Source organism: Akebia trifoliata, chromosome 5 (assembly GCF_017979445.1).
Source record: "Akebia trifoliata isolate Shusen 1 chromosome 5, ASM1797944v1, whole genome shotgun sequence".
Taxonomy (NCBI): Eukaryota; Viridiplantae; Streptophyta; class Magnoliopsida; order Ranunculales; family Lardizabalaceae; genus Akebia; species Akebia trifoliata.
In genome coordinates, this window is record NC_141379.1 from 14,043,628 (window position 1) to 14,068,246 (window position 24,619).

Genomic DNA, 24,619 nt, shown 5'->3' on the forward strand with positions numbered 1-24,619 from the left:
TGTTAATTAAAGAATGCATTTTGGCTGCTCCAGGTTTTCATATATCCTAGCCCCAGTGAGTCATAATAGTATTGGAGAAGAGAAAAACAGAACAAGAACTCATTTTCAGACACAATCCTGGCCATTTAAATGCTAAGTCCGGCAGTGAGGATAAAAGTTGTAACTGATAACACATCTCTAATTTAAATCATGACTTTTGGATTTCACATTTACATGGTCGAGATTAAGTGTGAACATATAAGTTCATACATATACTTGGAAACTCTATTACAGTAGCAAATCTTTATTTAATAATATATAATAATTTTGGGTCATAAAATAACAGATTCACACTTATAGGTACATTCCTAATTTCAATAATGGGATCCTCTTTATCTTGAATTTGAATAGATTTTTTTTTGTCACATAATGATATTTCGTGTGTATATTTATATCAAACAAAATTTCATATTAAATATAATACAAAAATGTATTATCCAAAACTCGACAAATACGTGGGGATTAAATCGTCAATTGAAAAAACCACAAATTAATCGCAACTTTTCTAAAAATTGCACAAGTTTTTCACTATGGTTATATCCAGAGCAATCTTGCAACAATGCATATAACTAAAAATTTCTGGGGAAGATGACTGAAACTGTAAAGGTATATTTTAAGTAACGACGAAGATGAGTCGGTCTGTGTAACTGTAAATTTGATACAAGAAATGGCTAATTCTTGAATTTAAAAGGAAAGAAGAAGAATGGTAAGAAGGAATCAAAACACAAGGAAATATCTTAGCCTAATCTGCATTTTTGGTAGTACTTGAAAAGGACTGCGGAATAGGACTCTTTGTCTTCGCACACTGGCATCACATACTGGAACAAGAAAATAACAAAACAAAACTCAGTCAGTAAATAAAGCAAGGCATGCCAGGTGAACTATTATAGGACAAATAAAATTATTCAAATCATTCATTTATCCATCTTGAAGACCTATAATTTAAAAGAGTAAATGAGCCAAGAAGAATGCACTACAAGGTCAGGATTACAAAATGAGATCCAACTTTAAAAATTAGTAATTTTTCAATAGTGAACAGTGATAACTTTAGAAGACTAGTTGATTTGATAAGGATATGAATATATGTCAACTGGCACTAATCATGTTTGTTTACTCTTGAAGGAAAATAAAGATTCAACATCGCCAAAACTTGTTGAAATGGACTGAATGCATAATGATAGGCAAGAGGAAGTGTGTCAACGCTTGAACCACAAGGTATGCATATAAATAGAACTTATGTCATTTAAGAACAAATAATAAAATTTACACTGTTTTAGTAATTTACCCTTAATATTATACATATGAAATTTGTGAAAAAATAATATTTAATTATATTTTTAGAATGAATATAAAATAGTTAGTTATATAGAGATTTCAACTATTCAAATACAAGAATTAATTTCTAAAATACAAAGTAATAATATTTTATATTATTATTTATCGTTAAGGATTAAAACTTGAAATCTGATTGTGTCCATTTGAAATTATAAATACAATGGCTATCCTAATTTTATTTTTTAATATTATATTATTTATTTAAAAATATCATTCAAGTAAGGCTTACGCTTCACCCCTTGAGGCATTGTCTAGCTGAGCGCCTTGCCTCACACCTTAGCGTTTGAAAACATTGACTGCTAGTACGTGGTATAATTGCAACACTTAGAAATGAATTCTAATACAAAATAGTAATATATACAAAATCATTGAGTTGCTGATTTATAAAGAATTTTTCGTATTATTTAGTATTATACACATGAAGTTTATGAAAAAATAATATTTAATTATATTTTTAGAATGAATATAAAATTATTAGTTATTACAGAGACTTTCAACTATTAAAATACAAGAATTAATTGCAAAGTACAATGTAATAATATTTTATATTATTATTTATTGGTATGGATTAAAACTTGAAATTCAATTGTATCGATTTGAAATTTATAAATGCAATGGCTAGCTTAATTTTATTTTTTAATATTATATTATTTATTTAAAAATATCATGCAAGTAAGGCTTACTCTTTACACCTTGAGGCTTACACCTCGAGACGTCCAGTCGAGCGCCTTACCTTACACCTTAGCATCTGAAAACATTGGACTATTAGCACAATCCATGCAAACACAATCTATGAAGATAGGTCCCATTAGAAATTAGCACTGACCCTCAATTTTGTGACATCCAATCAAATTAAGAAGATTTCATCATATGTCAACAAAATTTAGGATTGTGTAGGTGCATTAGATGGAACACATATTGTTGCAACTATGCCAAAAGAAGATCAAGATAGATTTTGAGGTAAAAAGGTTGGGACCACAAAATGTCTTGGTGTCATGCACATTCAAATTGAAATTTATGTACAACCTTGTCTGGTGGGAAAGATCTGCATATGATCAATGTTGGGTGATTATCACGTGCAAAGAAAAAAGCATTTTTCCTTTTGGTTATTTTGAATATTTCAATAGAATTAATGACTTTCAGTATTTTCAAGATGCAAATTTGTAACTTGGAGAGTCCTTTGTTACAATTGGTGTTTGTACTTGGTTTTTTTTAATAAGTTTTTGTATCACTGGGAGTTATCTCAACCCCTTTTCTTCATTCTAATAAATTTTAACTTATCAAAACCACAAACAAAGAAAAGAAAAAGAAAAATGGTCCCATTAATCTTTGTAGGAAAGTATTATCTCATTGATGTAGGTTATACGAGCGAACCAAGATTTCTTGCCCCATATCGTAGCACTTGTTACCACATCAACGAGCATAGAGGACGCAACCCGGAAAATTATAAGAAATTATATAACAAACATCACATACAACTTAGAAATACAATTGAAAGGGCGCTTGAAGTTGTCAAGAAAAGGTAGCCTTATTTATCTTTCGGGTCATTCTACCCATTTAGGGCACAAGTAAAGATAACAGTTGCTTACTTTATATTGACTAATCACATAATGAGGGTTGAGCCAAATCATCTACTACTAGCACAAGTGGACGAAGAACTTCAGATATTTGTTAACAATGTAGAAACTGAATCGAAACACTCGTTCACAATCAATCAATAAAAAGAGCATAACAAATAGATAGTGCCAATTCAAAGACAATATGGCACAAAAAATGTTCGATGATTATTGATTACATAGATCATCATAACATTTTTGAAATGCATTTTGAACAATTTCAATGTAGTAAGATCTATTTATAGTACTTTCATTTGTTTGAGCATAATCTTGTCAGATGTTTCTTTTCGTGATTGGATGTATCATTCATATATTGGGTGTCATATATTTATTCTTGTCTATTTTTGGTAATTAGTACGATAGATTATGCTGATAGTCAAACAAAATCTGAAAGTCAGTGGAGTAAAGGTCAATTACAATGAAACATGTTAATGGACAATGTTCTCATTAACCTACCTTTTTAAGAAGCAAGAAAAAGACAAAAAGAAAGGTCCTTATTGGGGAAAAATGTGTGGCCTCCCATTACATCAGTCTTTACCGACATATTTGGACAATATGTTTTCAAAAAATATATAGAAAGTAAATTAACGACAACCTCGTAGGATTAAAAGCAAAAATAAAATAAAATAACTGATTATGGTTGGGATCATCTTTGAAAAACTGTGACCACTACTAATGCTTGTTAGGATGAGCTCTTATAATCCAAGGTTAGTATCCATTTTTTATATATATTTTTTATTAAGATTATTAAAGATGAAGAAACATATTCTATTTTCAATATTCTTCTATTCCTATTTACCACAACGACGAAGAATCAAACCATTACTATATGTATTCCTTTTTCTACTTCTTCAAAATGCAAGATAACCCCAAGGGCTTGTGGGTTTTTTCTACCAATTGAGGCCCTCCCTTCACCACCCCATTGGGATGGTCGATAGGGTAACTACTAGTCTTTATTTGACTATTATGGAGATTTAACTAAGAGATATGAATCATTTTTTGTTTATGTATAATATCTCAAAATGGAAAGAAAAGATTTAAGTAATTTGGAGAGTGAGGATTGGGGTGGGACTCGGAAAACTCTCAATTTAATGTCGGTAACCATCAAGCAACTGGAGAATCATTGTATGGATGACTGGAATATGAAGACTTGGATAAAAATGATGGCATTGATGATAAAAGTGTTGTTCCAAAAGTTCAAGAGAGCCAAAGTTCAATGAAGTTAAAAAAGGAGTTGGATGTCAATTAGCAATGGGAGTAAAAGAGTCTCTTCTTCCACAAAAAAAGAGGCAACATGGAGTTAGCAACTACAGAATCATCGTATGGACGTCTGTAATATGAAGATTTGGATAAAAAGGATGACATTGGTGATAAGAGTGATGTTCCAGAAGTTCAAGAGGAGCCAAAGTTGGATGAAGTTGAAAAAGGAGTTAGCATATCAACTAGCAATGAGAGTAAAATGGTCTCTTCTTCCACATAGAAGAGGTAACATGGAAAGAAGACATGGAATACCTAAGAAGAAAAGGAGATCATTGATGGGCTAATCGGTCAAACTCGATGATCTTACATGGATAGTTGATCCCCTTTCCCTTGGAAAGAAACTACATGGTGTGGTAATGAGTATGGAGGGCTTCATTGTGACATATTTGAGGAAGGCATATGGAATCATTAGAAATGGTCACATTGAGACTGAAGATTTATCATGGAGACTGCATATTATAGATGGACAAAGTTGGAGAAAACACGTGACACAATTGGGGATCTTTAGATTGTTCTATGCCTATATTACTACACTCATAGTAAATGAACTTATTGTGTCATTGATTCATTTTTAATGTTTGAACAAACAATTTGTTTTAATATTACCTACTAAAGGTTAATACATTTCATGGGTAGTTTTGCATGTTTAAATTTTGCATAAATTTTTATTAAATGTCCATTGGACATTATTATTTGTTACAGGTTGATAATGTGATTTATATTTATATATAAAGCTTGATTAATGTGAGGCATTCTTTCGATTTATCAAATGGTTGGGATCTATGAATGAGTTTTTTATGGTTTGAATTAGCAAGTCTACACTCTACAAATCTCGGAGCATGTTCAAACCTATTGTTTGTGATTTAGAGTTCAAATGAAGTTTCAATGATCAAATCTCCACTTCACATTTACCCCCTCCGACCTATATGTTCTATTTTTGGGCTATAAAACCCTAGTTTGGTGTGTATGATGTTTTAGGGTATATTTTGTGTAAAATAGAAGCCATATGAAGTATAGTTGTTGTCTTGGAGTGTGTGGTTTGGTTAAATTGTTACTCTGTAGTTGCTTGGAAACATTAATGGCTACTTCACAAGATTCAGAGGCCATGTCTAGTAGTCGAGGTTCTTCGAATCAAGTGTATCTTCTTTTGGAGAATCCAAGTATGCATATTACTATAACTCCCTGACCTACATTTTGAAGCCCGGGATTAGGGGTCTATGTTGACGCTCCTTCCCTCGGCTAGAGAGCTCAATTCACTCATACTCTTTTCTTCCCGTCTTAGCTTAGCAACAATAGTATCACTTGGTCGTGTTGTGGGTGCCCTTGCCCACATCCCAACATGCTTGTTGAGGAACTCCTTAGAGCTGAAACTCAAGGTCCTTGTTTATCACTCTTTGAAAAAACAGTTTTACAAATAAAAATAACACCTCTGTCACCCTCCCCCCTCCCCCCTTTTCACATATGGAGGGGTGTAAATGACCCACTTCTCTTGCTAAAAATTAGCAAGGTCCACCTTGAGTTCCTCCGTACACAATTGTATCCCCATTCATCATTTTTTGTAATTTTAATCACAGAGACAAGCTACCTTCTCATGAAGTTTGAAAGAATGGGGGGCATGGCTGAAGCCCTCGTGAGGTCTTGCGGGACCCTGCATACTCGAATGACTTGATGCATGAGATGGAAAGAATTATTTGGAGTGGTCCCAATCAACTAAGATGTATATTGAAGGCTAAGGAAATTGGACATATCACTGACAAGATTACAGGGCCAGATCAGATGGATGAGCTTTACGATATGCTGGAAATCGAAATCTTAGTATCATGTCTTTCTTATTACCCTACATGCAGCCACATATCAGCCGTGATTTTTTATTTCTCCGTACAACTAAGATAAGCCTTCTACTAGCTTAAGGTCCACGTAAATAGCCAATTTGAATTCTCTTGATCCAATTAACGATTTCAAGAAAAGTTGAGGCTAAAATGGTTATCCAAATTATGGCAGTCTTAGGAAGAAATAAATGAGTGCATAAATAAGGATGATCAATTACTTTCCAACAATTTTGGATGGCACAAAGCAAAATTTCAAAACTGGGGCTTCACAACTCCAAATTTGTGTTTCCTCTGTACAAGGGATGGTGAACCTGGTTTCCATATTCTATTGCATTGTCCCTACTGTTCCTGTATTTGGTCTGACTTCTTTTCTCTGTTTCATTTGATTTGGTAACCCCTACTTCGGTTTTATCTCTCTTCCTTGGTTGGACACATAATGTTTTCTCCAATAAGAAAAGATGCTTGTTGGGGACTTCGAAAAGAGAGGAACAACATATTGTTCCAGGGAGAGGAAAAAACTCCTCAAAATGTCACTCCGGACATTTTGGGTTTCATGTTTCATGGAGCAAACTTTGCAAAGACTTTGAAGGGGTTTTCTTTGAAGATTTGTCTTCAAGTGGGACAAGCTATGTCGTTTGTAGTGCTGTTTGGGGTTGGGTGTGTTGGTGTTTGAGTTTTGTATAGTTTTTCTTTTTTCTTCTTTTTGTTGTTCTTGCTCTCCATGTACTGGAGCCACCTCGGGCTCTAGTTTTTTGTCATTAATAAAATGTTTTTACATTTATAAGAAAAAAAATAATTCCAGCAACTATTAAATCTCAAATTGATATAGGAATGTATGGATTAGGGTTTGGTGAAGGTCTAGGGTTCAATTAGAGCTAGTGTTTAATTTTAGGTGAGATTTCAGTAAGGATTAGGGCTTGGGATGTCCAATGGAGTTATCGGAGGGCTGCAGTTAGGTTTTGGGATGGTTTAGGTAGGTTCCTGGGGTAATGTTTGGTTGAGGTCTAACCAGGTATAGAATGGGTTCAGCAGGATATAGGTGCAGTCTGATTGGTGTTTGGGGTGGTTAGGATGGATCAGTGAAGGTTTGGCTGGAATAAAGAGATGTTCAATGGATTTCAGCAGCAGGAACTATAGGTTTGAAGAATTTAGCCTCTGGTAGAAAGGGGGGAACTAGGGTTTAGAAGGTGGAGGGAAGGGTCGGTTGGGCTGGGAAGGGGTAGGGATGAGTTCAGTTGGAGTTCAGGTGATATATAAATGGGGTTTAGGCAAACCCAATGTCTGTAGTCCAGATTTTAATGGCAGTAGGTAATTGGGTTTGATCAAAGGGTTTTTTTGAGCCTAGGATTGATTGAAAAAAGAAAAAAAAAAAAAAAAAAAAAACACAGAAAACAAAGTAAAGAAGATGAAGAGAAAGAAGAAGATTCTGATCATACCTATAAATAAGATGAGAAGAAGAAGATAACTACACTATGGAATTGCTCCAAGGGTTCTTGTCACCACATCAATCACTTCACACCTAAATCCAATCACTGGAAAGTCTCTTGAGAAATCTGTAAAACTTTCAGTGTCTAACAATAAAATACCAACATAACATATTGAGAGACCAACAATAAAAGCCAAGGGGATTCCTCCTGGTTGCCTTTCAGAATTTATTTGATGATCCCTCTGTAGTCAGGGAGCATTTATTAGGATGGATCCCTCTCCTTTCCCTCTACCTCGACCATATCTTCTCATTTGCTAGGGGCGTCCCCAAATCATTGCATCTCTCTCTCTTGCATGCACACATACATGGTTTGGCTTTTTTGATAAAGAATATGAACCCCTTTTGTAGAGATGGAAACCCAAGAGAGTTATACACTTCTTTTTTCCAGGCAAGCAAGGGATATATATATACACATACATGGTTTTGCTTTTTTGATAAAGAATATGAACCCCTTTTGTAGAGATGGAAACCCAAGAGAATTTTACACTTCTTTTTTCCAGGCAAGCAAGGGATATATATATATTTGTAGAGATGGAAACCCACGTTCAACTGGTTTTGAACTATCATGGGATCAACACTCCACACACCTTATTAACTTATCTAAAGTTGGCACCTTCAGAGTTTTACACTGTTGTTGAATGGTCAGGCCAAATTTCCTTAAGTCATGTCCAGAATCCTGATTGAGGGAAATTTTAGAAGATCCATTCCAAATGAAGCATTTACAATATTTATGCTCTAGCTTGAAAGGTATTGTGGAAAGCTTCATTGCATTTCAATAGTTTTCCATTTTTATCTTTTATGTTCTTTGCCATTCATCAATGGTAATTCTCGTTTCAGTTTACAGGACTTTAAAAGAAAAACTAATGAGGATCGTCCAATGTACCATGATAAAACCACTACATTTCCTCAGTGGTTCTCTTTCCTCCCACCCATTCTCTTCTTTCTTATATCTCTAATGCGTTACAAGTTTCCATAGCTTCCGTTATGGTCTGAAAGATGAACACCTTAAGGAAACAATAGGAAGAATTGATTAAACAAGATTATGCCTCTTACGAATTTGTCTCAAATCCAGCTGGCTAACAGCAAATGGCCATACCACAAAACATTTACCACCAAACAAAAGCTGAATGGTCTTCCTTTTCTAGTTTTTGATAAGGGGAACACAGCAATACTTCAAACCCTAATATGCATTCGAAATCTTCAACGAAAGAATGTAACCTTGTATCGTTTAACAGAGTTGTTTTACTCCTCCGAGCTGACCATGCAATTATCCATTAATCCAAAACATGAACATAATCCTCCAAGCTAATCATGCCATGTTTTGTGTTTCAGGCTCAACATATTGGATCTTTGCAGGAAATACAATTTCCCTACATGCATCAAGATTTTTAAATTTGCAGAATATTTTTTTAGGATGAAAATATACCCCCATACGAATATTCCTTAAACATACTCAAGAGAAAACAAAGTGTCCACATCCAGTTTCATCAGGTTCACTGAACTTGAAAAGGAATGTCATACAAGATGTAGAGTTTCTTTCATATAGATTTAACTTGACTTTTTGATTAAAAAAGAAAAAGGGTAGTTTCATTTCCAATGGAGAATTACTAGATGAACATAACAATGAATAGAGCTTTCTTAATTCATGCAAAGGCTTAAAAGGTGCAAAACCACACAACTACAATGTACAAATATAAATAGAATTCAATGTTCAGGTAGTTACATAAAAGAATTCATGAAAATGCATACTCAAGTTAATTTGGAAGCGGAGACGTATGTATTTGGCTGTCAAAAGTTCCATCTGATATGACCACAGGCTGAAAAGAGTCTTTCTTACTACGTTCCAAAGAAGTCGCTTCAAAAATCCCTACAAAATTTATCCAGAATTGCTAAACTTTTACCCATTAGAAAGCAAAATATAATAGAAATTTTTTTTTGTTGAGGAAATGCATATTGATATCACCAAAAATGCTTACTTACATGTATTCAAGTACCCAAAACGAGATAATTGATTTAAATCAGAAATATATTCCAGTAACAACAACAACAACAATAATAATACTAGTAGCAGTAGTCCCCACGTTTTGGTCAATATTTGAGATACCCCCATGTTTATGAACTGATGATAACCCCACCCCTCAACTTAGGTTTAATCTGAGAAACTAACATAAATGACATGCATACCCTTGTCTTCAACCTCTGGCCAAAACTTTCTCCCAGAAAATCCGTCATCTTCAAGTTGTTAACCTTTAGGGTAAACTAGTTTTAACCTATCCAACCTTGTTTGTATTGTAGAAAACCCTGATGTTTTCTACTCAAAAAAATCTTATCTTGTTCTTCTTGGAGGTTTGAAGTTTGAAGACATGGGTATAAAACTTTACCCTAAATTTTCTTCGTCTTCAAGCTGTTAACCTCTAAGATAAACTTTTTTAGCCCATTCCATCTTGTCTTCAATCAAACATCTTCAATCTCTTTTAGAAACCCTTTCTACCCAATGCATCTTTGTACTTGAAAAAATATTATTTTGTTCTTGAGGGTAAGGTGAAGAAGATGGAATATTAAGGTTGAAGGTGAGGGTAAAAAACTATACCAACAGGTTGAAGAGGACTGGTTTGGGGTAGAAAAACAAAGGAGTTTTGGTTAGAAGTTGAAGATGAGGGCATTTAGGTGACTTACGTTAGACTCTCATAGCCCTATGTCAAGGGGGCATTTCATCAATTTGAAAACACGGGGTATTTCTAATATCAACCCAATTGTGGAAGGGCAGGTCAAAATCACCCTAAACTAATATAGGAGAAAATCAAAAGCTCCAAAAAGAAGAATAAACAAATTAAAAAGAAAAATTTGTCAAAATTAATTATAAAAGGTACAAAATGGTACACTGAGGTGTTGTTTGTTTACAGGTATTTTCAGCACTTAATGCTTTAAAAAAAATAATTTTCAGCCTACTTTAATGTTTAGTGTATTTGTCTCTTCTAATTTTCAGCACACGTGGCTGAATTTTCAACCGAAATTTTCAGCTATTTTCCTATGCTTAACACTGATCTATCAGCCTCGTGCTTTATTGTAAACACCCATTGGCTCCTTTCCTTTGGGTAAGTCTATCAATTCTCATGCACATTCTTTATTAGTGTCCTCATTTCCTCCATAATAGCCTTAGGCCATCTTGGATCAGACTCAGAGAGCACCTATTGGAATTTGGAACACAAAGATACAGACACACACAAGAAAGAATAATAGCAAGGAGACAGATGCATAAGAAACAAAATTAAATATAAAATGTAAAGTACACAGGCACAAGATTTATAAATTTTTGGGAAATTTAGTCTTAACCCCCAATAAAAATGGTGATACTCCCCCCCCCCCCCTGCAAAATGCAAGATGAGGTCTACTCCCCTTGACTTGGTCAAACCGTTAACGACATGTTTTATTGATGGACATAAGTCTAAATACCAAAATTACCCTTATAACATTTAAATTACCAAAATACTCTTGAATTAGTTGATAGATTTTCATCATCTAAACTGATCGCCACCATTTGATTAAAAACTAAAACCCTAATTGCATCTTCCTGAAGAAGGCGAAGTCCGGGTTTCGCCATTAGCACCATTATAACACCCTAACTGCATCTTCCTGGTTGTCGTGAGTGTTACGGTTCAACCATTGGCTTCTTGTTGGTTGATTTTGAGTTAGATTTACTCAGATCTCATATATCGTGCAATGGGTGGAGGTTTGGAGTTTGTGGTAAGCTATTTTGACATCAGGACTTTAGTTTAGGTGGAAGAAATGAAGCTAAAAACAAATTTTCATTCATTATTGTGCGGGGGTAGAACTAATACACATATTTACATGAGAGGGGCATTATGAATTTGAATTTCTCCCTTGTTTAATATTTTTTTCCAGTGTTTTGCATGTGGGGGGGATTATAATCATTAGGTCAAAGAATGCCCTTGGGTTAGGCAATCTTGCAAGATTTGTCGTTTTGCAGGTGTTCGAAGAATTTTGACATCAAGACGACCTCATAGCTTTTCCCGCAAATTTTTGAAATGCCAAACATTTGGGACTTCTAATGGTTGAATGAAGTTATGAAACAACCCAAGAAGGATGAGGCATGTACATTTTCAAATAGAAATGCAAGTACATTTTTTCGATTGTACTCGCTCGAAAGAACTTAAAGTTACCATTGAAGTTGATTTAGATGACTTTAGTTCTGATTTTGCAAAGTGATGAGATGATGTGTTTTATATATTATTGACCAAATGTCTCACATATTATTAGCCCTCCATTGAAGCATCAAACAACATAATACCAATGAACAACATTCAATGTAAAAATATTCCAAGTGACTTTACTAATCAAATAATAAAAAAATTCAATGGCATTACAACATTTGCAAATTCACTAACTACATGAAAGAATTACAGCACATGTGACTACATAGGTATACATAGAAGTGAATGAATAGAACTTGGTAGCTAATTGAAGGGTAGCTTCTTGACTTAGCAATACAGAGAAGTGAATGAATACCATTAGGTAGTTTCTTGGCTTGGTAGTACATAGAAGTGAAGGAATGCAATAATGGGGTAACTTCTTACTTGACAACACCTTGAAGTGCATGAACTTTGGTAACTTGACAGTACACTGAAGTGCATGAATACAACTTGGTAGCTAATTGAAGGATAGCTTCTTGGCTTGGCAGTAGATTGAAGTGAATGGATACAATTGAGTAGCTTCTTGGCTTGATAGTAAATAAAAGTGAAGGAATGTAATAATAAAGTAGCTTTTTGACTTGGCAACAAATTGAAATGCATGAACTTGTGATAACTTGGCAATACATTTAAGTGCATGAATGCAACTTGATAGCTAATTGAAGGATAGCTTCTTGGCTTGGCAATACATTGAAGTGAATGAGTACAATTGAGTAGCTTCTTGGCTTGACAGTAAATAAAAGTGAAGGAATGCAATAATAGAGTAGCTTTTTAGCTTGGCAAAACATTGAAATGCATGAACTTGTGGTAACTTAGCAGTACATTTTAGTGCATGAACTTAAAGTTGCTTGGTAGTACATTGAAGTACATGAACTTGTTGTAGGTTGACAATACATAAAACTTATGTACTGCCAAGCTACCACAAGTTCATGAACTTCAATGTACTGCCAAACTAATTCTATGCACTGCCAAGCTACTACCAAGACAATAAACTATCCAATTGTATTCATTCACTTCTATGTATTGTCAAGCCAATAAACTACCCAATTCTTATATTTATTAACTTCTATGTACTGCCAAGCTACGACAAGTTCATGCACTTCAATGTACTGCCAAACTATTTAAAGTTCATGCACATCTATGTATTAACAAGCCACCACAAGTTCATGCACTTCAATATACTGCCAAATTACCACAAGTTCATGCATTTCAATGTGCTACCAAGCCAAGAAGCTACCCTATTATTGCATTCCTTCACTTCTATGTACTACCAAGCCAAGAAGCTACCTAGTTATATTCATTCACTTTTATCTACTGCCAAGCTAAGAAACTACCCTTCAATTAGCTACCAAGTTGTATTCATGCACTTCAATGTACTACCAAGTTACCACAAGTTCATGCACTTCAATGTGCTATCAAGCCAAGAAGCTACCTCATTATTGCATTCCTTCACTTCTATGTACTGCCAAGCCAAAAAGCCTACTCAATTATATTCGTTCACTTCTATGTATTACCAAACCAAGAAACTACCCTTTAATTAGCGACCAAGTTCTATTCATTCACTTCTATATATACCCATGTAGTCACATGTGCTGTAATTAGTTCATTTAGTTAGTGAATTTACAAATATTGTAATGTGAATTTGCAAATGTTATGATACCATTGAATTTTTTTTATTTTATTAATAAAGTCACTTGGAATATTTTCACATTGAATATTGTTCATTGGTATTATGTTGTTTGATGCTTTAATGGAAGGCTAACAATATGTGAGACATTTGGTCATAATATATAAAACACATCACCTCATCACTTTGTATTGATGCAAAGTCCAATTTCTATTCAACTTTACATTACTTCATTTTTCCTTTCTTTGCAAAATAAAAACTAAAGTAATCTAAATCAACTTCAATAGTTACTTTAAGTTTTTTTTAATAGGTACAATCGAAGGAAGTACTTGCATTTCTATTTGAAGATGTGCATTCCTCATCCTTCTTGGGTTGTTTCATAGCTTCATTCAACCATTGGAAGTCCCAAATGTTTGGCATTTCAAAAATTTACGAGCAAAGCTATGAGGTTGTCTTGACGTCAAAATTCTTCAAATACCTGCACAACCACGGTGGAGATCAGTTTAGATGATGAAATTTTTTTGACTAATTGAAGGGTATTTTGGTAATTTAAATGTTATAAGGGTAATTTCGGTATTCAAACTTATGTCCATCAATAAAACAAACGTCTTTAACGGTTTTATCAAGTCAACAAAAGTCAATGGGGGGTAGACCTCATCTTACATTTTGCCGCCGGGGGGGGGGTATATCATTAATTTTGCCAATTTTATAGGGTGGTAAGACTAAATTTCCCTTAATTTTTTTGGCTATTTACAAAATTAGATATAGGATGTACATACAAAGTGCCTCATTAGATCTTTTGGACTAATACTTGTATTTTTTTCATCGTTGCTAATGATATCATGTGTGATACACAGAACTCTAGTTTTATTTAAAAAAACTGCCTACTGTTTCACTTGCAATTTTCAAATGCTTAAATATTATTAGAGCTTTGGCAATAGTTTAGAAGTGTCTTTAGAAACAATTCGGCTAAGTTTCAAAGATCATAATTTAATAATATCAAATAATCAATTAGACTGCTTTTGGGGTCATTTATATCGATTTATAAATGAAGTTTTTGGTGTTATATTACTCTATTAGGATCATGTAGTATAATATTTCTTGCAGGATTACTATGCATACTTGGGTAAGAACAAAAGTAAAATCTCCATAATCATACCATTAAGCTTAAGCTATAAGTTAACTTCATATATAGTACAAAAAAAAATTCACATTGTCTAAAACATTGATTATACATGAAGAGAAGGGGTGCCCTTAAGGTAAAGTTGTGAACAAGTACATACCAAAGGCTAAAATTATGCAGCAAATTAGGAAACCTGGTAGAGAAAAGTCCATTTTGTACACAGTTTCCATGATAATGATGCATCCTCCAGCTACGATTAAATGCCTTGGAGAAGAGAAGACTATATGCAATCTGCAGGGCATAGAATTGCATCAATCATTCATTCGCCCCTAAAAGCAATCACATCAGACAGCCTTGCAAAAGTGTTTATGTGAAAAACACAAGATGAATCCACATCAACACAAAAGCCGCACCACATATTCATGTGCCCTCAAGGGAGATCAACATAAGACACTTGATTTAAAGCATTTGATAAACAAATGGACCAAGAGGAAAAAAAGATTGGAAAACCACTTTCCGAAACCTGAAAATTTATCAGTACAACTCCCTACCAAGGAGGAATCACACCGTCATTTTCTCTTTTATGCAGGCCATGAGATCTTTTGATGTGGCTATCACAATGAGTTTAGTAAACTAAATATCCTTTATGGAGGTTGGTGTATTATTTTAGATAATGTTTGACAGATGTCTTTCTAAACCTTTCTTTCCAAAGAAATTGGGACATCATGGAGAGATTTGTCATTGGCATTGCTCAAATACCACAGTCCAAGTTGACATTCTATACTGCAAGCATGAAGTGGGAGACTTTTAATCACTAAAAAGTGTGAGGAAATAAGAACTGTATTTTGCAAATTTATTGGTTATAGAAATTGGAAAGATGCAGTTAAGTCTAGAGTCCAAGGATTGAGAACAATTACCATTTCATTGTAGACATTAATCATTGTGACTGGTAATATTCATTAGCTTTTTCAGCATTCAAACCACCAATTGGTAGTACCATGTCATGTCCTTGAATCCATGTAAATTTTTAGAGTCCATGTAGTGTCTAGGTTCTGGAGTTTTGCCCAAGCCGGCTTGTCTAGTGGCATTTTTTGTAAATACAAGCCAAAGTGATAGGGCTCAAATTTTGATGTTTCCTTTCCACAAGCCTAGAAAGGCTTAACATTCTTTTTTAAGGGAGTAAAAAAGAAAACAAGCCAAGAATCAAGGGAATTACAATAAGCCCTTGTAAGTTGCCTTTAAATTACCCATCAGTAAATTGTATTTTGAGCATTTTTTTTTTAATTTGTTTCCTTCAATACTCAATTGTTTGCTCGTGCTGCCTCGTGTGTATCGGCTTCTTGGGTCTACTTGCAGGTCAAGACCCCAATAAAGCAAAAAAGTACAGCCATGCCATGCCACACTCATCAAGCCATTATCCAATATCCAAAGACTGTTCCCCTGATGGCTATGAAGAAAGGTGTTCAACCTATTTCACTCCCTAAGTTGAACAGGAATGTTAAGTGATGAAGGTCCGTTTCTTAACATTCTTTCTTTTTTTATTTGTTGGAGAGGATGGGTGAGTTGGGTGGGGTTTCCTAATGTTTTGGTTGTACTCTCTCTCCCCTTCCCTACCACCGAATGTCACTGCCACCACCCTCTCCCCATCTCCTTGTTTTTTTCTTCTTGTGTTTACTTAGGTGCAATCAAACTATGGAATCCCTTTTTCCACGGTGCCCATTTTCCCACTTCAAATTTTCAACGATTTTGAATTCCATGGATTTTGGTTGTCCATGCAGTAAAACATATGAAAAAGGGTGGTTGTGTTCATTCGACCATGCACAACTGTAAATCTTCCTTCTTATAATTATGTTCACTAAGTTGTTGGATGGCTTTTTGGTTTACACAGTTTTCTTTTATTTGTTCCATAGTTTAATAATCAAAACTAATCTTAACTCAAAATTACAATATAATAATTGTGAGGATCTGTCTGCATTTCACGCTTCTCAAAGAGATCGTGTTAGACACCTTGTATCTTTGTCGAACATCAACGGATATCCATCATTCTTCTATACGTAAAAAAGGTATTGAGTATTCCCCAAGAGGGTGTTCTTGAATAACAACAGAGATGCTATTAAAGCTGCAACTCAGGTGGGTTCGGGATCAACCTGAGCCCAACCCAAACTTGACAAACACCAACCTGCGCCCATGCCCAACCCAAGTTGGGTTGTTCAGGTTAGTTGAGTTAATTCATTACTCATTTATACTATATAATTTAGTAATGATAAGGCTTATATAAAGATAATTACTATGTAAAACAACTTAAAATTATTTGTCCTAAAAATGTGTTTCAAAAGTTACATACACTAAAATAATAAGAAAATTTAATGAAGATTAACTAAAGTAGCTATCTTTATTTATTGTTATTCGCAATTTCTAACACACAAAAAAATATATATATATATTCAAAGTTGCAATTTAATCATTGTATGGCAATATGGAATTGTATAAATGAAAGAAATAAATAACAAATCAATTGTTTATTTGAATTGTGAGTGCGAAAAAAACCAAGATATAAGAAATAATTTTAAATTGTAATCATATTAAGTTCGGGTTTGGGCAAATAGGGTTGCCCGACACCTATGCCCAAACTCAACCTAGTTTGACCCAAGCTAACTATGCCCATAGTTGACCAAAGGTCAAGTTCAACCCAGTGAGTTTGGGTTTGGCCCACCCAAGTTGCAGACCTAAATGCTATCCTTCCTTATGCTAGACTGACTCACATAATAATGTCAACTAGTCTAAAGCTTAGATATTAGCATTGTGAACTTGAGGTAGTTTTGCACATTTCTTCTTAACTAGGAACTGGTTAAGGAGGACTACTAAGTTCCAATCAGATCATACAAATGGTGGTGTGAAGCATGTTAATGATTATTCTTCAATAGGAAAATTTCAGTCAAGGAGAAAGAGAATGTGGACCTGGGGCAAGAAAGGTCTATTCATGGTGAATTCATTTTATTATCTATTGTATTCTTCTCATTTCCAATTTTCCTGCACAATTTCTTTGGGGATCAAAGCTCTTGCAAGGATATCATTTTTATTTGGGTGTGATAGCATCAAACGACACTCATCTAGATAGGCCAGGTCACTTTCAGATTCTTGATTTTAGTAATCAAGAATTTTCTTGAAACACATGTCGAGACCGATCAAGACGAGCGAAGAAAGAACTTGTAATTTAACTGTTTCATATTACTTTATTGGTTGTACAACTATTAATCTCTAAAGGAATGATTATATAGTCATAACTATATCTTTCAATAATTTCTCGAGATACGCGCTAGGATTAGATAAGGATTAGAGGTTAACCAAGGAGTTAACCAAACGAATAAACATCACCAATGATTACCCCTCAAAAATAAAGAAAAATAAAATAAAACTATTTAGAATGGATTATAAGATCACCTAGATTGAACTTGAAATGAATCTCAAGGAATTACCTCGAGATATTTGTAAAAAATCAGATCTGATTAGATATGACAAATAGAAAGATGTAGATAAATCAAGCAAGATAGACTATTAGATCGCATAAATCGGATCTCGAGGCATTGCCTCAAGATTCGCATAACTACTTGTAATACGATCCTTGATCAGAGCCTCATTGATGAGATCGGACTACACCATTTCGTAGATCTCGTCGAATAGATGAGAATTACCTATTGGATTGCCAAAATCAAACTCAAAACGAGCCCGAAAGATCAATCCAAAATTTTATCCATCGGGTGCAACTTTGTATGTTACTAGATGCAGCATACAATAAAAAAATCTGTCCCTAATCACCTCAAACCAATGGCTTACATCAGCAACATCATTGTTGTAAATTATTACATATATTCTTGCATGTAAGACTTGGTTGCCATGTGTCCAACCCACCTACCATGCATCCAATCACACTTGTCACTTAAAGATTGAACCCTCTCATTTCTATCCACCTCACCATAGCTATCACATCAGATTTCCACTCTAAAACACCATGTCTTTAACTAAAAGACAAGTATCTTTTAACCCCCATGCATTACCCCTAGTTAGAATTTAACTTGACCATGGTTGCTTTAAACTTTAACCAACCACAACCACCACTTAACTAGGGTAAAATTCTATCTAATCTTAGTTAACTAACTTAATCCTGGTTAGTTTATTCCATGTTTAAATCTCAGTCCAATCTATAAGATCCTATGCGAGCACTTTTTTTCAACTTGACCCCTTCTACTTAGTCCATATGGCTTCATATTGTCACCTCAATTCATAGTTCTCTCCATTATATAAAAATTAGGAAAATCTCTATGTCTCTACTCTTTCATGCATTCTCAATTGCCTAAACATCTCTAGAGAGCTCTCACCCCCCTCAATTACCTCCACAAATCTTCATAACTCAAGTCTAGTGTATATGACTCTTTTAAAGCTTTTCTCTCAACGCCATTAAGAAGTTCTAAAGGATTCTTGAAGAAAAAAATCAGCAACCTTCTTATGTCACCTAGTTGGGTATTTGAGAAGAAATCTCCATTTAATACTTATAAAGGTAAGTGGTTTCCCACTACTACATATTCTTCTATCTTTTTCATTGTCTTTTAGTCAATTCTTATTCCAACACCATTCTTGCTTATTAGATTCTCCCTTCACTTAGAAATTATAGCCTCAATTTTTTGAGGAGAGTCCACCTTCAAACATTCTTGAAGAGGAACACATACAACCTTAGGTAAGATCTATTAGTAAATTTTAGCTAGAATATGAACTACAGACATTCGTACTTAATGAAGTCTTTTTGAATTTCAACCCCAAAAGAAATCAAGGTGGCGGAGTCGGAGCACGGAACCGAGACCGAGGAATGGGGTTTTTGCGAGTTATGCTGGCGGTTTGAGAAGGTATGTACCTTCTCACCCTAGGTAGGCTACCTGGCATGTTTTCTAAAATACTTGTATTGCTGATTTTAAAACTAATAGTTTTCAAAATCCGCTTCATTCAACTTCTCATCTGCTTCATTCACTTGTCATATGTAGAATGATTTTCTTGGCTTAATTATATATGACTTGGTTATTTGATATGAATCATTAGAGAAAAAAATTTCATCCTTAAATGTTTATATACTTCTAAATTATGGACTGTTTTCACCATCTTATTAGACCCTAGGGACATAACTATTCGAAGGAAGAACATCACTAGAAATCTTACAACCTACCTCTCATAAATGTTATGTAATATTTCTGTTTAATAACATTGAAAACTCTTATGCCATTCATGAAATATTTCTGTTTTATAATATGGAAGTATATCATTGTCATCATGAAATGTTGATATAAAGTGTGTCTGTTTTATCATCCACAAAGTTCTCAATATTTCTGTTTTGTTATATAAATATACATCATTTTACCATGAAATGCTTATGTTTTATTACCTAGAAAGCTCTCAAATATTTCTATTTTACATCATACAACTACCTAATTTTTATCAAGAAAATTTCTGTTTTGTAACATTAATTTATAATCTAGAACCATCTTATCTCACCCATGAAAAGCTTTATTTTATAAATCATAGTGATGTTTCCTATTTACCATAAGAAATTTATAATTTATATCTTAAAAACCTCTTAATATGAGATATCATGTTTAGTAACTTAAAAATATCTCATTTTCTTATCAAATGTTTATGTTTTAGAAATAAAGAAACCTCTTCAAAGTTATCTACGATATAAGTATGTGTAATTACTAAATATGTATCAATGACTATTGTGATGTGTACACATCACATGGATACCCGATGGTGTAGTTTAGGAGTGTTATCGCTATGATATGTTTTGTCACTTAACATCTATATATGATAGTATCACCTATGCTTTAGATGAAATTCTGGTGTTACAAATTATTAGCTTGTAGAATAATTAATTCTTTCTATTGCTTAGTACATTGAAATTTCTTTGGGTAGAAAGGTATTTGAGTTACCTCAACTCTCAACCCATACCTCGTGAATCACAGGAGTCCTAGGACATGGTATCTATACCAATAAGCTTTAGGTGTTAGTGGATCTCTCCCTCACAGTTTTGAGGTTTATGCTCAAATTTTGGGTTTGGGGCGGAGTCAAGTATCTCCCAATCATGTTGCCAAGTCGACGTATAATCGAATTTGGGGCGTGACAAAATTTGGTATCAGAGCAAGTATTTGGTATCTGGGTTGAGCGGGGTATCAAGATTAAAACAAGAAAAACTAAATTAATATCCTTAAAAGCCTTTACAACATAAAAGCTTTAAAGGAATTAAAGGTATATACCAAGTATTTTCATTCCTTTTCTATACTTTAATATTTTATTAGATTCCATTGACTAACACTAAGTAAACTTTATATATGAATGGAGGTTTAGGATGGAGTATCGGATGCGTGGTGAGACATCTAGAGGTCAAGGGTCCAATGACCACATGGATCAGGTTGTCCAGGCTATGACACAGATGGCCCAAGGCTAGAGCCAGATTATGGAAAGTCACCACCAAATGATGGCTACTAGAGTTATAGACCTCCTAGAGAGGCAGATACAACCTCAGGTTCAGCCAGATCCTTGGGCACAGGCGCAGGCACGACCACCCCCAATTGTGGAGGAGGTCGCACAACAAATATTTGATCCGAAGATAGGTCAGATAGTCATGGAATTTAAAAGGTTGAACTCCCCAGAATTTTATGGCTCTTCAAATCCCACAACGGCAGAGGAATGGATCTGAGAGATGGAGAAGATGTTCCAAGTGACCTCATGTGACAACCATCAAAAGGTTACTCTAGTTGTTTTCATGCAAAAAGAAAGAAGTTGAGCATTAGTGGCAGATGAAAGAGAGGACCCTTACAAGACAGGGAGGAGACTGGCAGAGATTTCGGGAGCAATTTTTGAGGAAGTATTTTCCAGAGAGTGCCAGGGACCGAAAGCACAATGAGTTCCTCCGCCTTATTCAGGGCGGCATGTCAGTTGATGAGAGTATGAGGCACGCTTTGTTGAGCTCTCTCGTTTCGCCCCCGACTTGGTATCGACTGAGAAGGCTAAGGCGAAGAGGTTTGAAAATGGCTTGAGATCTTCCATTCATGAGAAATTGGCAACTCTAAAGCTACGTACATATGTTGAGGTTGTAAAGAAAGCACAGATGGTAAAGGCTCGAGAGCACATGATCTGGCAGAGGCAGGAACATGCAGCTAGGTGATTCCCACCACCATTGAAGAGCCAGGCATTGAAAAGGTAGAGAGGTGAGGATCAAAGTTCTCAAGAAAAACAATTCCCCCAGTACCCTCAGTCAACACCTTTAAGGCAGTACAGACCCCCAACACTAGCACAACGGGTTCTAAGTGCTCTTGCCCTCCCAGCACCAAGACCACCGCAGAGACCTCCAACACCACTTTAGTTCAGACTACAGGGTCAACCACAACGACCCCAGGGACAATCATTGAGACCCCAAGTCAAAGGCCTATAGTATGCTACCGGTGTGGAGAGTCGGGACATATGCAGAGAGATTGCCCACAAATCCTGAGGCAGACTGCTAGAGCCACCCTAGTTCAGGGCCGAGTCTATGCCCTTACACAGTTTGATGTTGATGCGACTGATGACATGGTCGAAGGTACAATTTTATTGTTCGGCATATTGGTGCATATTCTGATAGACATCGGTTCCATGCACTCATTCATAACAACCAAATTAGTTGAGTCATTACAATTAGAAACTACAGTTACGAGTAATATGTTATCATTGCCTATGTCGTTGGGGAGTTGTGAGAAACTAAATAGATTATGTAGAGGTTGCACACTTCAAATTGGGGACTAGGAGATGAGTGTCAACCTCATTGTATTGGAAATGTCAAACTTCGACCTCATCCTAGGTATGGATTGGTTAGTTGCACACCACGCACATGTGGACTGCTACAGCAAGACAGTAGTATTTTAAATTCCAGGACAACCGATTTTCAAATTCGTTGGATTTCATTCTCGACATATGAGGACCCCTAGGCAAACTTATGGGAAGGAACTTGGCTTGTTTGCCAGTATTAGGGTCAAGGATGAGGGACAATCTATAGACATAACATCCATCCCTATAGTTGGGGAGTTTCTTGACGCATTCCCCAAGGAGTTGCTAGAGACTTCAAGTTTTGCATCGACTTGGTCCCAGGCACATCTCCTTATATCGATAACCCCATATCAAATGGCATCAACAAAGATTCGGGAGTTGAAGGTCCAGATTCAGGATTTGCTATACAAGGGGTTTATCAGGCCCAGTACATCACCATGGGAACACCAGTCCTCTTTGTCAAAAAGGACGGATCACTTCGGTTATGCGTAGATTATTGCTAATTCAATAGGGTGACCATAAAAAATAAATACCCCCTCCCCCGTATCGATGACTTGTTTGGTCAGCTGAGAGATGCTCACTACTTCTCCAAAATAGATCTCAGGTCAAGGTACCATCAGTTGCAGATTAGAGAGGCGGATGTAGCGAAGACAGCATTTCAAATCAAACTAGGGCACTATGAGTTCCTTGTCATGCCATTTGGTTTAACCAATGCACTGACCGCTTTCATGGATTTGATGCATCGAGTCTTTTGGCAATTCTTGGATCAATTTGTTATTGTGTTCATTGACAACATCCTTATATACTCCAAGACTCGGAAAGATCGTGATGAACACCTAAGGTTAACACTCCAGACACTATGAGATCATCGTTTATATTCCAAGGCAAATAAATGTGAGTTCTGGTTTGAAGAAGTAAAGTTTCTTGTTCATGTGGTTTCTCAAGATGGGATTTCAGTTGACCCGTCCAAGGTTGAGGCTGTGTTGAACTGGAAAAGACCAACCTCAATCACAGAGATCAAGAGTTTCCTCGGGTTGGCTGGGTACTTTCGTTTACTTGACAGTAAAGTCTATTTGATCTCCTAGCTATATTTGTTCTCAAATTTTTTGATTGTATATAAAATCTTTATATATATTGAAAAGCAATCAATCAAGAAGCAACATGTAGAGTTGATAAACTTGCTAATTTTGAAGTAGATTACAATCGTAGTCTCAAAAAACTCCATTTTTTAAAATAATATTTGTTTAAAATGCTTTTTGTAGCTCCAACGATTAAAAAAATATATTTTTACATTTTAACCACTTTTTTTTTTAAAGTAACAAAAATCCATTTTTTTAAACCTATGATAAATTTATATTGCCTTGTGGTTGTTTGTGATTTGTTTCATAAAGTTTAATGTCGGATTTGATGATAATGTCTTCATGTTATGATTTTTATATTTTTTTTCAAATCTTATTCTGCTCAAAAGATACATTGATGGTCAAACTTTTTTTGGCATTGTAAAATGTATATGTGTGGAAACATGTTATCATGCACAGAATTTTTTTTATTTTTTTTTTTATGGGTAAGCTGGACTTGAACCCATGACCTCAAAGTTGCTTTGCAATGTGTCAACCAATTGAGCTATGGGTCTAATCCCAAATGTTTTCATGCATAGATATTTAATAGAGTTTTTTTCTCAAAAAATATATTGGAAACTTAGAATAAATGTCTAATGTATTATTATATATACTACACTATTTCATAATTTTTAATATATAGTTTTTATTTTTTATATTTATCTTTTTCCCTGTTTGTTCTCGTTTCTTTCACTTTTTTCCATTTTTTTCGAAGCTTTCCCTTGCCGTTTTAAACTCGTATTCCAACATGGTGACTATGATTATAATGTGCCCTGTTATGTAGGTCTTCTTTTAACTATATAAGTTTTTAAACTTCTTTGCAATCCTTTCCATGTTATAGTTTAATTGGGTTCAAAAGTTTTTTGTTTTTTTTTTAGCAAGTACAAGTAATGAAAAGTTACTTACAAAAATAATAATAATACTGAAAAATTACAATTCAGAGAATCAAAACATTGTCTTGGACCTTCATCTCTGAGGATTCCCATGGTATTAGATCCGTAGACTTTGAGCAAGACTGATAAACCATAACTGTTTGTGGGTTACCAAAGAAGGATATCTTGTCCTCATGGTGAAACTGAGAAGCAGATTATTTAACTCAACTTTTCCAATAGCTCATTATTTCAGTCCTAGCCCAG

The 24,619-nt window shown here is 34.9% G+C and overlaps 1 protein-coding gene across 6 annotated transcripts in view; it reads right to left on the reverse strand.

The window, feature by feature from the left end:
• Positions 1-632: 632 nt before the first annotated feature.
• The window catches only part of LOC147401534 (zinc transporter), a 43,055-nt gene continuing 19,068 nt past the window's right edge, over positions 633-24,619 (reverse strand). For 2 of the 6 annotated variants that reach the window (XM_086442843.1, XM_086442839.1), the window contains 3 exons: positions 14,684-14,814; positions 9,315-9,432; positions 633-857 (listed from right to left, as the gene is read on the reverse strand). In XM_086442843.1, coding sequence (XP_086298969.1) covers positions 9,320-9,432; positions 14,684-14,814 — 244 coding nt within the window. In that variant the 3' untranslated portion in view covers positions 633-857; positions 9,315-9,319. Of the gene's footprint in view, positions 858-2,066; positions 2,123-9,288; positions 9,433-11,358; positions 13,879-14,683; positions 14,815-24,619 lie in introns of those variants that run through there. The other 4 variants (XR_015178544.1, XM_086442840.1, XR_015178545.1 and 1 more) reach the window with 4 other exon arrangements.